This window comes from Onthophagus taurus, chromosome 1 (assembly GCF_036711975.1).
Source record: "Onthophagus taurus isolate NC chromosome 1, IU_Otau_3.0, whole genome shotgun sequence".
Classification (NCBI taxonomy): domain Eukaryota; kingdom Metazoa; phylum Arthropoda; class Insecta; order Coleoptera; family Scarabaeidae; genus Onthophagus; species Onthophagus taurus.
Window position 1 is genome coordinate 17,114,808 of NC_091966.1, and position 16,160 is coordinate 17,130,967.

General features: G+C 33.4%; 1 protein-coding gene across 1 annotated transcript; it reads right to left on the bottom strand.

Moving 5' to 3' along the window:
- Positions 1-7,036: 7,036 nt before the first annotated feature.
- LOC111415748 (TM2 and DnaJ domain-containing protein wurst) lies at positions 7,037-16,151 on the bottom strand. The gene is made up of 5 exons (XM_023047584.2): positions 15,422-16,151; positions 8,218-8,365; positions 7,941-8,145; positions 7,672-7,875; positions 7,037-7,599 (listed from the first exon to the last, which is right to left on the bottom strand). Exons 1-5 carry the CDS (start codon positions 15,671-15,673, stop codon positions 7,326-7,328), a joined length of 1,083 nt encoding a protein of 360 aa, XP_022903352.1. The 5' UTR covers positions 15,674-16,151; the 3' UTR covers positions 7,037-7,325.
- Positions 16,152-16,160: the final 9 nt, after the last annotated feature.

Below are 16,160 nucleotides of genomic sequence, written 5' to 3' on the forward strand. Positions count from 1 at the left end.
CCAGTGCGTTGGCCAGCTAAGTCACCAGACTTAAGCTGCATGGACTTGTTTTTATGGGGCACAATCAAAAATATTGTATATAGTACTCCCAGAAACAATGTTGAACATCATAAACAAAAAATTCGTGATACTCTTAGAAAAGTTACTCATAATGAAGTGAGAAGTCGCTTTCAGCCATCGAGATACATATAATTTACTGGAGTACGTGCTCACGATATTCGCTTGGTCGAGAAAACGGTCCGATTCGCCAGCATGTTCTCCCACCCTATAACGGCAAGAAATACAAATAGTACTAACTAATGGATATAATTCAGCATGAATTTATTCAATATTTACTAAGTAATTCAAATAATGTTATTCAATAATGATGAAAAATACCAAATAATACATATTTAAGTTATTATAGTTAGGAAAAAAAATAAAATAAATTTTACGTATGTTACATTGAAGCTTTTTGCCGTTATGGGGTGGGGGAGGCCGGATCGTTTTCTAGCTCAAAGCACGCACTCCAGTAAACATAGTATATCTCGATGCTTTCAGCACAGTTTGGAGGTGAATGACGGTCAGCTTGAGCACACTTTGTAGGTGCAACATATTATGTTTCTGTTGTTTTGATTTATTAAAATGAAACAACAGAAACATTTTTAGTCCATGGCTACCTATGATAGAAGATATATCAGGATAACACTCGTCAATATTAATTTACATATCCCGCTATATATTAAAAACCATTAGAGATATAAAAAAACTTTTTCATTCAATAATGCTAAGAATTATATGGGCATCCTATTTCTAAACAGACAAAAATGTGTTCGTTGAAAAAATAAATTTGTCTACGTCGCGACACCTAGCGTCGTCGTCCAAAATTTGTAACGCCTGATGTTTCTTAAAGCTAAGAAGATACTATTTAAAATGGTATAATTTTTTTTTTCGAAAATTTTACCTGTTTCCTATAAAAGAGGTGGGGCGTCGAGTTTGGCTGACCCTGTACTTACGTTGCTCCTACAGATATTAAGCCATTAGCAGTTTGAACTTTTACCACTGTAGTTTGGTGTTGTTCACTACTAATTGTATTGTTCAAATAGTGGTCAACATTCCTTTTAATAATAATTGCACTTCCACCTCGATCCGCATTACTCGGGTGAATTGTGTGATAAATATTGTAATGGTTGATGTCTATATACTCTATATACTCAATATTGTTTTCTTTAAGTATTATTGATAGTGTGTTTTGATGCTGTCGAAGACCATTGGAATTCCACAGCATTATTTTTAGTTGCTGCTTTTTAAACATTTTGATTTCTTTTTTGAATCGCTCCTTGGTTTAAATTGCTTTCAATGAAATCTAGATTTGTGTAACAAACCGCATTTTGGGATTCGAAAGCGATTAAAAAAAAATAATAAAACGCAATACAGGCAGAACTTTGTAATTTAATTACGAAGTTGCGTCTTGAGAACCGAGGGTCCAGACTAAATACTACGTAGGCGGTTCTGGCAGGAATGTGCCGAGGTGGCAGTTAGAGTAGATGGAGCAGGGAAGAAATGAAGAAAAAATCGGGGAGTCGGTTACGGGATTGGAACAGAAAAGCATCGGGCGAAACCGGGAAATTAAAGTTTTTGTTGTGTTTTTAAATTCGAGTCGTGCGATTTGAACTTATAGCAATTTAGTTATAAAATTCGTTGAATTGGATTCTCTTTCTTCGATGAATATTTTACTTTAACAAACGGGTAAGCGTTATTAAAATCTTAAACTTCCGATTTCTCATTGAACCTGCTAACCACCTCGGCAAATTTCGTAATGATGTTGTTGAATAGCTTATGTCATGTAATTTTTACTTTTTAAAACCTTTGTCAGTTGTTTTTTTTTATATATAATATAATACGTTCTTGTTCAAAAATAAAGCAAACTTATTCTTTAGCAGTGAAATTTCGTTTTCTTTCAATCTATTTTTATTCTTAATTTCAAATTACTGCCGTTTGCTTTCAAGTGAACGAATGCAGTGTGCCAAACCCTAACTCAGTCATTGCTAGCTATCAAGAAAACGGTAGTGCGTGGACAGTTGGGTACGCGAGCCGCTCCGTGGACCTAGCTAGGAAACCCACTACGGGAAACGAGAAGTTCTCGAGAGCTAGTTAGTGACAAACTGGTGTCAGGTGTGGGGTTGGCACAATTTGATGTAAAAGTAGAAATAAAATCTAATTGTTATTTTTTTATTTTGTTTTTGTTACTATTTCGTGTTTCAAAATTTAAAGATTTCGAGTTAATTTTCTTTAATGTTTTGTCAATCATTCTTTTGTTTGTACGTATAAAGTAATAAATTTTGTCGTGCAGGGGTTAGTAGGTGAATATTTTGTGACTATCATTAAAAATAATAAAAATCTTAATCACTATGAACGCCGATGATAACGTAGCAGAAATTCCGGGCGAAGCTGAAGGTTCTATTCTAACAACACCAATGATGGTTACACCGATTTCTTTAGGAATGTTAGCAGGAACGGTAGAATCTTTTTCAGGTCGAGAAAATGTTAAACTGTATTTTGAAAGGTTAGAGCAACGTGCGATCTTAGATAATTGGAATGAAACACAAATGCTTCATATTGTTAGGTATCGATTGAGTGGAGAGGCTTATAAATTTTATAAGGCGGAAACAAACTTACAGAGTAATCAGGTCACATATGTAGAATTACGGGAAAAATTAATTAAAAAGTTTACCCCGCGAAAATTACCGGGAGAAGCACTAGGGAAATTAATGCGCGCGTTCCAAAAACACGATGAATCCGTGTCGTCTTACGTAACCAGTATAAAGTCTATCGCGAATGAGATTATCGAGGAGGACAAAGCGAAAGTAACAGCAGCAGAATTACCGGGAGTTATTATAAAAATTAATGAATTAGCACTAAGTCAATTTAAAGTGGGAATGAAACGTGAATTAAGTCAAATGGTAGGAACGTTACTTATGCGTGAAACGGATTTAACTCTAGATAAAGCGGAAGAGATCGCATCATTTGAAGAATTAAATCAGGCTACAAACCGAAATCGTCCAAATCGAATTAATATAGGAGCGGTGGATACGACTACTAGATTATGTTACAGATGCGGAAAGTCAGGTCATTTTGCGAAATTTTGCAATGCACAGACAACCGTGTTTAATTGTTATAATTGCGGGAAACCCGGTCATATTAGTAAACAATGTAGGTTACCTTCAAATAAAATGCAACCGAACTACGACCAAAGGCGTGACCTCCCACGCCGTGTTAGTTTTCAAGAGGGTCATTCATCCGATAAGGTAAACAACCGCGACCGAAGAAATTTTTATTACCAACAGCGAGATTATCAAAACGAACCGCGACGTAATGTAAACGATAACAATTATACGGGCCGACAATCGCCCCCGCAGGTTACTAGATCACCGCAAATTCCCGCAAATAACAGGTACAATGAGACGAACTCTTTAAACGCATATCGTCCTGCGGTGAATACCCGAACCGCAGGAGACTCGAATTAAAGGGTTACGATAGGTCAATAAAGTCTGTCGAAAATTATGACCCAACTGTAAATAAGATTATACCGCATATGAGACTCATTTTTGAAACACCTTTTTCTATTAAATTGTTCAATAAAAACAAACCAATAACGATGTTAGTAGACACCGGTTCTCCTGTTACGATAATTAAACATTCTTGTGTAATTTCGGAAGCAATTAAACCTATGTCGGCCGTGCAATCGGAGAAGTCCTGTACATATTGAAATGTGTACCAAAGAGAGTGCAAGTAAGAAAAACGTATACTTGTTACCATGAACTTCCTGTCTCTGATACGGATAACCGGTCCTATTTTGAGTCGCCAATGACACATGTACTCCTGGACTATGCAGACCAGGTTGACCGCAACCTCATTAATTCACCAATGTATCAGATTGAAAAGCCCTGGGTAGCCTTAACTCCACTGCAGGTATCCCAGACACCACCTGATGGACTTCTACCTTATGAAGATTCAGAAATCAAAATTTAGTACCATTATGAATTTGGGAGTGGCCGAAATTTATAACAACGAAGACGTCAGACAAGCACAAGAACTAGTACAAGTCGGCTTGGAACGATCAGCTATAAACAATGTCATTATTAGAAAAATCCAGGGAAAGAAGACAGTAAAATAGGGACTGGATTCAACTATTTCATGCGGAAGAGTTGCGTAAATTTGCTAAGAGCACGTTATCGCACGAGTGATTGTTTTATTGTGTTTCGTAAAGGGACTCGCTAGTGTGATATTGAATGGCTACGCAATATATAAAACCTTGGGATGCGGTATCGTCATCTTGGCCAGTTGTGGAAAAATTTTACGATGTGGCTTCTTAATCAGAGAAGGGGTGAGGATCTTGCTTCGCCAGAAACTCCGACTAACATAGTTCCTGAGGCAACCAATTCCACAAGCCCTGAAGTGATGGTTTCAAATATATATTCTGAGGTACCGACCTCTCCAAGTTGGATGCGGAAATAAATGGTAACCAAGATTCAGACAACTTCGTCTGTTACAGATCCTATTAAACCAAGAATACTTACTCCGAAATTGTCCTTCATTCAAAAAAATCCTGAAATATACGATTCCTATCATTTGTAAATAATCATTAAATAAAAAAAAAAAAAAAAAAACATTCTAAATAAATCAACAATGTCTTATCGTCGACACATAAATGGAGCCAGCTGAGAACATGTTTATTTTCCACCGAACAAATGTAGTAGCACCCGTCAGGTCGCCCCGAGATGTGATGACAGCTTCTCTACTTCGACTACTTGACTGTGCGTGCGTGGTAGTTCTTAAACGTTTTGGTGTGAAGGACTATGTTACAACTTTTAAAATAATTTTTAATAAATTAAGTGTTAAAATCGGTGAAAGACTCTTAAGAAAGTGACTAAAATGCATATGTAAAAAAAAAAAAAAAAAATTGACTTTTTGTTTCAAAAGAATATCAATAAAAATGTGTTTTCGTAATTAAAATTATGTGAAAATTGGACTCTATGTTACTGAGAAGTGTTTAGATGTAGACTTTTTGTAACGATTGAGATTGTTGATTCTTAAGATTTCAAGTAGATATCGGAAATACTAGAATGCGGTTTGTATTGTTCATTTTGGTATCATAAATAAGGCTCTTAAGGGAGCCTTCTTTTAAAAAGGTGGGAGGGATGTAACAAACCGCATTTTGGGATTCGAAAGCGATTAAAAAAAAATAATAAAACGCAATACAGGCAGAACTTTGTAATTTAATTACGAAGTTGCGTCTTGAGAACCGAGGGTCCAGACTAAATACTACGTAGGCGGTTCTGGCAGGAATGTGCCGAGGTGGCAGTTAGAGTAGATGGAGCAGGGAAGAAATGAAGAAAAAATCGGGGAGTCGGTTACGGGATTGGAACAGAAAAGCATCGGGCGAAACCGGGAAATTAAAGTTTTTGTTGTGTTTTTAAATTCGAGTCGTGCGATTTGAACTTATAGCAATTTAGTTATAAAATTCGTTGAATTGGATTCTCTTTCTTCGATGAATATTTTACTTTAACAAACGGGTAAGCGTTATTAAAATCTTAAACTTCCGATTTCTCATTGAACCTGCTAACCACCTCGGCAAATTTCGTAATGATGTTGTTGAATAGCTTATGTCATGTAATTTTTACTTTTTAAAACCTTTGTCAGTTGTTTTTTTTTATATATAATATAATACGTTCTTGTTCAAAAATAAAGCAAACTTATTCTTTAGCAGTGAAATTTCGTTTTCTTTCAATCTATTTTTATTCTTAATTTCAAATTACTGCCGTTTGCTTTCAAGTGAACGAATGCAGTGTGCCAAACCCTAACTCAGTCATTGCTAGCTATCAAGAAAACGGTAGTGCGTGGACAGTTGGGTACGCGAGCCGCTCCGTGGACCTAGCTAGGAAACCCACTACGGGAAACGAGAAGTTCTCGAGAGCTAGTTTGTGACATTTGCATATAATGTTTTTATTGTTTCTTCTTGTTGCAGTATTTTTTTTAGTATTAGATCTAATTTACTATCAGCCTTCTTATCGATTAATGTACTTACGTTTATATAAGTACATTAAACATCAAGTGAATTAACAGATTAAGAATATCCATAGAAGGAAAGTATAACGAAAATAATGAGTCACCATCAACGTCTTCGGCAATAACGTCCTTTAGACTAATCCGACTAATCGGAGTAGGGAATATTAGATTTTTTTGATACTGTCCTCAATATCACCAACATAATCCCGATATAATCCCCCATACTTTGAAACTCCCCTTGAAAAGTAAGCAATTTAATTGTACCCAGTATTATGGCGTGATATGAATGCCGTCCCTATGTACCAAAGAATAAATGCTTACTGAAATAGGCAATATACTGAAAACTCAGTGACTATGAAATCAATACTATTTCGAAAGATATTATTATAATTAAGTTGATTCAGATTACATAGACAGAAAACTTATTCTAATATACAGATCACGAAAAAATCGTAAAGCCGACGGATACAAAATCGAGCTCCTAACAAATATGTGGTAAATTAATGTAACCCAAAGGAAACGATGGATGACGCTTTATGGACATATGTGGTCAGAAACATACGCACAGTAAATATGTAGTGCAACACAACCGGTTTAGAGCATCAAACCAAGGGCATCAAGGTTTATTACAGTTTTTGGCCAGACCAGACCTCGTCTAATTGTAAGTCTGAATTCAATATATAGATCAAATAATTTACTGGGAAGACTGTACAACCTTTAGAGTCCGAATTAGATGAAACCAAAGAACAAAACGGCGACTCAAGCAGTTGTTAACAAAACTGAATGCAGGTCCTCACTATTCGTTTGAGGAAACAATCGCTTTCACATCTTGTAGCACCTTCACCAGCCAAATTTCATGAAATCTCTTTTATTTTGTTTTGTTAATGTCAATCTTGCAGCTTTGGCGTTTCGTGTTATACGTTTAAATTAATTTAGTTGGTTACAGTATCCAACAAATCTTTTCCTGAGATTAGAAAATAAGGCTATATTTGTAAAAGTCCAACTCATTTATTTATAGCATCATCTATTAAACATACACACTTCTATACACACATTAGTTACTTAAAATAAAAACTTTAAACTTAATAGACAGCCTGTAGAGGACGATTAAATGTTACAATAAAAACAAAGACCAATTTTACAAATTTCAGATTGATTTAACTTAATTTCTACTCAAATATTATAAACTGAAGGTTAATTTTTTATATTGAAATTGGTAAAAGTGGTCTTAAATTTAGTTTTCTCCCCTACTGAAAGGAGATTTAATTTTTTAATAATCACTGATCAACGGATTTATTATTTTTTCGTTTCCTTTTAGTCTTAATATTAGATAATATTTCATAAGCTTGTTGAATTTCCATAAACTTTTCTTGAGCTTCCCTTTGTTTTGCTGGATCTTTGATTTTATCCGGATGAAACTCTCTACTCAACGCTCTCCATTTCGCGGTAATCTCAGATTGAGAGGCTGTGGGTCCCAAACCTAACACTTTATAGGCGTTTTGCTCGCCATTTACATCCGATAAATCTATTATTTGCTTATAAATTTCATACCTAAAAAAAAACAAAATTATTTATTAAATATTTTTCGAACAAATTTAAACAAAAACTGTCGTAAAACATTACCAGCCATGATGTTGAGCATAAATATAAATGTCATGTAACGATTGTTTAAGGTCAGTCCACCAGGGAGACGTGAAAAAGTGATGAAAAGCTTCGTGTACAGGAACTGTATCGCCATTTGAATCGGTTATTTTTCCGTTAAAGTAAAAGTAACACGACCATAAACTTAAGTAAAGTATTCCGCACGTCGTTAAAACAAATACACGTCTAAAAAAGGAATAGTTGTTTTAACAAGCAAATTATTTTTTAATTAAATATTTAAAATCAATTACTTGAAAAATGATTTTCTTTTTGGAGGATCTTTTCTCCATTCCTTTGAAAATGTATCAAACGCAAGAGCCGACGTAACGATCATCGATGAAAACCACACGCTTTCATCAAAATAGATATATCTGACTAGGTATCCTACATAAGCGCCCCCAATTGCGTACCATGGAGAACCTTTTTCTCTACCAATATTACCTACTATCCAAACACCTATTCAAAAAAGCCATTTTTTATTAAAGATTGCGGTTAATTAATTAAGTAATAAGGTTAGTTTTTATTCACCTAAACTAGCTCCTAATGGTATAAACCAATGCAAATACTGCCAATTATATCCGCCAAAGTCATCTTCTGGTATGGCAATCATTACTAGTTGTCCCCATAAGTAGGATATCATTAGAGAAGACATAAACCTCGATATAGAGAAAGGAGGCTAAAAAGTAAAAATAATTAATTTTATGATTATTATACAAAATAATTACTTATAAATTAGTTATAAAAGATTTAAATTGACGGATTTAAGATCGTTACAAAAAATGTGAACCGTTACCTTTAATTCATTCATAAATTAAGCTTAATTGCAATTTTCAAGGTTATTTATTTATTTAATTACACTTTATTTAATCAAGTAAAAATAGACGAATAATACTATTAATACTATACGAATAATAGTAATGTAACAAATCTAATAATGAAAAATAATAATAAATCTAACACAATGTTATTAATAATAATAATGTAATCGCAAAAACTGGATCGTATTCAACAAAGTACAGATAAGCTCATATAGACGCAATTTGTTCATCACCCCTTGAAAAACAACTTTCATTGCCCATAATTTAAAATTATTTAATTCTGCCATCAATGTGGAGGTTAATGAAGGCAATGAAGACATTTCTGATATTGAAGTGATTGATTGCAGTGATTGGAAATTTTGCCAGAGCTGTCTGAAAATTCATTAGATTCCAACTAATAATTGTTTAATTTTTCTTAGAATAATTCTTGTTTTTTCTTGTTTCTTATTTGTTATTTGTTTCAAAGAATAAATTATTTTTTTACCCCATGAAAATGATCATCACCCCTTGAAAAACAACTGAATCCCAAAAATCAAACAACATAGGCGTAAGAACAGGGATATTAAATTTGTATGCTAAGTATTTGCTGCAAACTCTGAATACGATCAATATTGTAACCACCGAGACGAAATTTGAAAACTAACACCTAATAAAGGAAATGATCTTTGGTGGATGATTACAAGATCGTAAGTTGATGGGATAAAATCTACACGTTTAGAAATGAAACATATAACCTCAGAAATGTGATTAGGAAATGAACATTTACTGAAAGATCTATAAAATATTACATATCATGAAATTGATCATTATCATGTTACATTTCTAATTGGAAACAGAAGAAGGAATCTTACTGAATTTCATAAAACTAATTAAACTGGAAATTAGTAGCAAATACCAAAAATTGTATGTAAGTCTTCATATGAAATGGAGTTCATGCTACCATTAGTTGTACTGTAGCACATCTATTTCTGAGAGTTTTAAATGTACGTCATAAACCGGAAAAACTAGAAGTCGCCAATTTCGTTATTGCTTGTTTAATTATTTTATTCTATTATCTTTATTTTCTGAGCCTAAGTTTTTTCAACTAGTTTTTCTTATCTGAATCTCAGATATCTTACTTGCTCGCTTTTGGTCTATTCTTTGGGATTTGGCAGTTAGAAAGAAGTTTTACACTTTATAAGAACAACCGTTGTAATACGCTTTATGAATGAACACTTTTTATTTTTGAGTTAAAGCCGTCTGGGTCTTGGGTACCAACTTTTAATCTTTTGTGGCAGAAGGGACTACTAATTGTTTTTTTCATGTCAGCTGAAATAACAGTATGCATTCTACAATATTCTTTGAAGTCGTCAAGGGCTGCATTACTACTAACAATAAGAGAATATGTAGATAAATTTAGTTTTAGAATGTTTTCCCCTGTATTGTAGGACAATGTAAGAATGCAAGTGTTACCAGTTTTAGTTCGGATGAAATATGATACTTTTTAGGTGTAGAAGAACTTTGGGTTCTACTTCAATTTGTAGTTCATTATGACATGTTCTTGCTTGGAGATCCGTAACTGCACGATTCAAAATACATCCAAGTTATATTTAGGTGTAATAGAGAACTTATTAAAACTTAATTAATTTGCCGAAACATCTCTTTACTTAAATAGTATATGAACCAGTTGCTCGCGCTTACCGGGCCTTTTCAGTTATACATATTAACGATATAATATCGAGATCTTGTAGCGCTGACAAATGTTCTGTACCCACATTTTCTAATCATTTTATTTCATTAATGTTATTTTATTTCATATATTTCGTCCATCATTTCAAAACTGAAACGTAATTGGCGATCTGATATTTCTTGCCTCAAATTTGCCCAGAGTCTAAGTATTAGGAAATATTTTATTTTAAAATGCCAACACTAATTTTAAAATATTCAATGACATCGTCGATTACAAGTGTGTTTTCTAGCCATACTTCGAGAATGGCAAGAAAACAAATTAAACTATAAGATATAGATTCATGATATAGATTGATACATAGTCACGAACTACGACATACTACTCTGGATTTTTATTCTATTATTCTACATCTCCAAATATTAAGAGCTTCTATGAAATGGGTAAAGAGAACAGATCCCTGACATCTAAATATGAGGTTCGGCGAAGTTTTGCAACGATATCCTCCACATTAGTTTCAAAAACCAACCATTCTCAAATTTAAGAGAAATAGATTTGTCAATATCCATGATAAGTATCTTCGATAAAATATTTTCCTGCTCTTGATTGAAAACAGTTGGTCTTCTCATTAGTGGATTTGAATCTTTCATACTTTTCAATCAATCCTTTAGACTTGACCGTGGAAATTATTTCATAGCACGGAAAATGTATGTCCAGGAATAGGTTTTGCGAAGTGGATACGAACGACCGTTTATATAAAGTACAACTTATTTTAGTAATAATTATTCAAAACATTCGGCAGTTGGTTTTTCCAATGAAACAACTTTTATAGACGAATCTATTCACTGACGCCTAAAATTTAGACAGTATATTATGAACAAGAGGCATAAGTACGGAATAAAGCTGTATGAGCTTACCACATTTGTTGGTTTTGTTTTGAATATACTGGTCTATACTGAAAAACGCACTATAATAGACAATGATCAAGAGCATTTCCACACGTTTTCATTCGTAACGGACTTACTAAAAGACTATTTGAATAAAGGGCATGAAATATACCTTGATTTATTACACTAGTATCCGGCTAGCAAAATATTTGTTCTAAAGGAAGACGTTATGATATCAACAATGCATAAACACCGAATAGTAGAAGCAACAAATAGAAAAGAAAAACAATAAAACCAGAGTGTGTTCTCGCCTACAATAAGTAGACTACATGTCCGAAATAGACAAATCAGACCAGATGATGGGATACTACTCATCACCAAGGTAAACCATAAGATGGTACAGAAAAGTGTTCTTTCATCTTATAGATATCGCAATGTGGAATGCCTATTACATATACAGGGTGTTTCATTTAAAATGACATATGCTTATATCTCGAAAACCAAAACTCGAATCGAAAAAAGTTTCAAGTAAACTTTTTTTTGGTGAAAAAGGGGGCACAGGGTACACATGAGCAGATTTTTTTTCAAGGTTGCCTAAAGGTCTTTCTGACGTCATTTTCATTTTTTCAAATCGCACATATACTTTTTTCTTTCAACGTCTTGAACAACTTGACAAACTAAGTATTTTTTGCTTAAAAAATTTTTTTCTTAAATTCTGCGTTATGAAGATATCTACAAAAAGAAAAATAAAACAATTTTTATTTTTCAAAATGTAAGTAAAAAAATTTAATTAATAAAAAACGATTTAATTAATCGTAAAACAGTACTAAAATTCTTCTTCATTTTTGAAATCACCTTAGAACATTGATTAAAATGTATAAAGTTACCTTTATACATCGATTAAATGCTCAAAATGATGACCATTCACTTCTAAACATATCTGAATTCTCATTGAAAACGTTCTCTGCACATCGCCAAGCATTTCTTCAGTTATTGATTCGCAAGTTGCTCTGATACGGTTTTTCATATCATTTGGTGTTGTTGGAACCTGGTTGTAAACTTTCTCTTTGAGGTAACCCCAAAGAAAGAAATCGGGAGAAGTTAAGTCGGGTGATCTAGCTGGCCAATACACCGGTCCATTACGTTCTATCCATTCTTCAGGAAACATTTCGTCTAAAACTTCTGTTGCGGCTAAAGCATAATGAGATGGATACCATAGCGCAAGTCTTCGCTCCAGAGTAAGGTCTTCCAACAAAACCGGTAAATCGTTCAACAAAAAATTCCGATACTTTCTGCCATTCAAATTGCCATCAATAAAAAAAGGTTCAATTATTTTATTGCCAACAATGCCGCACCAGACATTAACTGACCAAGGCTTTTGATGATCAACTTGTCTTAGCCAACGAGAATTTTCATGTGACCAGTAGTGCATGTTATGACGATTTACTTAGCCGTGATTGGTGAAAGAGGAGTCGTCGCAAAATAATACATTGAAGAAAAAATTTCATTCAATCTTAATTTTTTCATTGCCCAAGTACAAAATTGCACACGATTTTCGAAATCATCGCCATGTAATTGTTGGTGTAGAGAGACATGATGCGGATGAAACTTATTAAGTTTCAAAATCCGATGTACACTCGTTAACGAAATGCCTGAATCTTTCGACAATTGACGGCAACTCACATGAGGATTCACATCTACAACTGCTAAAACAGCTATTTGATTCTGTTCACAACCGACCTTGCACGGGTTCGTTTTTTTCCTCCACGTTACCACATTCCAGAAATTTTGTAACTCTTCGATATAAAGTTTTAGGACAAGGCGCTCTTTCTCCAGGAAATTTTCAAACATAAATGCGATGGGCCTCAGCGAAATTTTCACGACTTTCACCGTAAGCTAACACCATCTGAATTTTCTATGGAGTAGAGAAGTGCTCCATTTTTGCTTTGATCACAATGATTTTTTCGCTTGAAATTTTTATCCTACGTGCAAGTTAGCGCACATCCAAACAAGGTTTAGAACAGGATTTACTCGATTTATAAACATTAAAAAAAAAAGTTAATCGACTTTCTAAAACGATTTCAAAAGTTAAGAAGAATTTTATTATTATTTTACGATTAATTAAATCGTTTCTTTTATGAATTAATTTTTTTTTAATTACATTATGAAACATGTTATAAGGGCGTTTAGGCAACCCTGAAAAAAAATCTGTTCATGTGTTTTCTCACCAAAAAATGTTTACTTGAAACTTTTTTCGATTCGAGTTTTTGCTTTTGAGATATAAGCATAATATGTCATTTTAAATGAAACACCCAGTATAAGAAGGAAAGAGATACAACTAAAATTGACCACCTCTTAAGGTTCAGAGTAGAAATTTATAAAAGATATGCTACAGGTCAATGATGGATATACTATGCCAACCACAGATCAACAATCAGAATTCCATTCTCTGAAGACAGTTCCCTCCACACAGAAAGACAAATCCACGATGAAGAGGTGTCGCCGTGTAGTAGAGATGGAATTTACAAGAAATCCAGATACAACTGCCCGGATATGTTCAGAAAACCGTGGTTTATGCGTAGATCCATGCTTTAGAATCTGGTATAGTGCTCAATAATTATGTTTTGTTAAAATTTTGGGGTAGCTGTAGTATTCATTTCGGTTTGTATAGCACATTAAGTTGTATTTAGAAAAGAAAAGAGAGACTTTGAAGAAATTCAGGTGTGTCCAGCTGACTGAACGTTGTTACAGACATATAATGGAGGGAATCCATGTTGCAAGTCATTTCAACAAAATAAAAAGTTTACTTCACGCTTGCTTGTAGTATTTTATTTGAAAACTAGTTTCGAGAGTGTTCTCTCATCATCAGTTGAAAACATCAGTTGAAGGTTTTAATGGTTTTGATGTTTTGATTTTGTTTGTTTTTAATATGTTCGTGAATAATATGATGCTTTCCTCGACTTTTACTGTACAAGTCTCGAAATTTGACCGTAAGTTTTTGCCATTTATATATTTTTATTTTTGTTTTATGTCTTTCAATTTTCTTTAATTCATTTTGATGCTATTTTTCGTGCTAATACAAGAAATCTTTGTAATTTCATGTACAGTTTTCAACTGGTGATGAGAGAACACTCTCGAAACTAGTTTTGAAATAAAATACTACAAGCAAGAGTGAAGTAAACTTTTTATTTTGTTGTTACAGAACTTAGAAATTCTAAGTCCAGTACCGACGTCCAGTAAACTGGACTAGGTCTTTTTTTACAAAAATTTTGCAAAAACGTCCTATACAATAAACCAACATGTAAATAACACATACCTGAATCTCGAAATCAAAGAAACTACGAATGGTACACGGGAAAAAAACAGAAAAAAAGAAGTTGAAGGAACATGTAGAAAAATTGAGTAAGAAGAGAATGGCAAAAATTTTTAAATTTTAAATGAGGAATTGTCTCTAATCGAAGGTAGAAAAAGAAGAATCTTTGAATAAAATGTATGCCAAATTTCATATCTGTATATGCTTCCGTTCTCAAAAATATTTCACTTTTAGAACAAAGCCGTTATATTCATAAATATAATTCATTTTTTTTTCATTCTAAATACGCAACGAATCATGAAAATATATTTACGTAAAGAAATTTCTTAAAATGAATCTTTTATGATAATGAAAGTACACGCGAAACTGTCAGTGTCATCTCAAAGATTGCTTGTACTAGTGTAGATGTTCGAAAGGGTTATGTTCATATGGTAATATTAGTTTTCTATTTTTAAAAGGTGGTGGAACATCCCCACATGGCCCAACTCCCACGGTCTACCGCAAGATTACACCGCAGTGAAATCCTTCCCGTAAGATTTTTTTAATTTTTTTTTCTAGCTCGCCAGCTCACTATTTCACTAGTATTTTTGCCCTCAATTCAGTTAATAATCGTCATCAACCATCATCATTTAACATCATTTATTATTGCATTATGTTACGTTATCTTGATGCATACAAAAATCGTATGCGTTATAGTGTCAAATTAAAATAACAGTATTTTTAATTTCAAATACTTTCTATTTTTAGAATGAGTACGCATTGTAAAGTGCAACACATTTTCCATTGTAAGATAAGCATAAGCAAGGATATTTACAGAATGATAAAAATTTATATACTCTCTGAAAATGACGTGTACCTACTTTACAATGATAAAAAAAATATGAAACCTACACGAATTAAAATTGGCATTAATAACTACGACTCAATATTGTGGTAGATATCTACAATTAAATGTTGTCAAAACACTCGTAAATAAGTAATAAAAAAATTGATAAAAGTACAAACAATATAATTTGTTCGTATAATTTATTGAATCATTTAAAATTACCTTTTTGTTTTCACGTATTTTTCTCATCATCTCCTTCATCAAAGCTGGATCCTGATTCACTTCTTTAACATATCTCGGAATCTTCGTAATATCAGCCAACCACCCCAATCCGTAGCCTCCAAGAGTACTCCACGTGAGAAAAGCCTGTGCATCTCTTCTCAAATAAAATAAGTGCAACCCAAAAATTCCTCCAAATACCCAACAAAGATATGCCAAAAACACACTTTTATTCGGCTTCCTTTCTTTGGCCATATTTCAATTTTGTTCAATTTACAATTTTCACCACTGAGTTAAAACCTCAACTGAGCGGAAATAGCGATAACACTTCGAAGTTATTCAAAATATTCACTCATGATCGTCGTTTGAAAACGAACCCGAACTTCTTTATCTGTAACAAACTCGATTCTTATCGTTTGTTTATAGAAAAGTCCCCGGGGAAGCACATGATTTTATACTGCCACTACAGCACATTCAAGGGTTTTCAGTTATCTTTTTTTCTTTAAATTGCCCTATCGTTTCGGTTCACTTCGCGCGTGTTCAATTCATATTGAAACGAAGACGTAAGTTCAAGTTCAACGACACGTATTGTGATACTACCTAACGCAGTCCACGTCGTCGTCTGCCGTTGGACAGGTAAACAGGTTACGGTACCTTAAGTATCATCTCTCTCATACGAATGTTACAAACGTTAACCACGCAAAAATTTATATATAAAAATATTAGGTTAATAAAGAGAAAA

Bases quoted from the DNA above. Each gene is read 5' to 3' on its own strand.
- LOC111415748 (XM_023047584.2), bottom strand. From the start codon at position 15,673: ATGGCCAAAGAAAGGAAGCCGAATAAAAGTGTGTTTTTGGCATATCTT. The intron at 8,146-8,217 runs GTGAATAAAAAC...TTTTTTGAATAG, and splicing joins ACCATTAGGAGCTAGTTTAG to GTGTTTGGATAGTAGGTAAT. The intron at 7,876-7,940 runs GTAATTGATTTT...TTCCTTTTTTAG, and splicing joins AAAAGAAAATCATTTTTCAA to ACGTGTATTTGTTTTAACGA.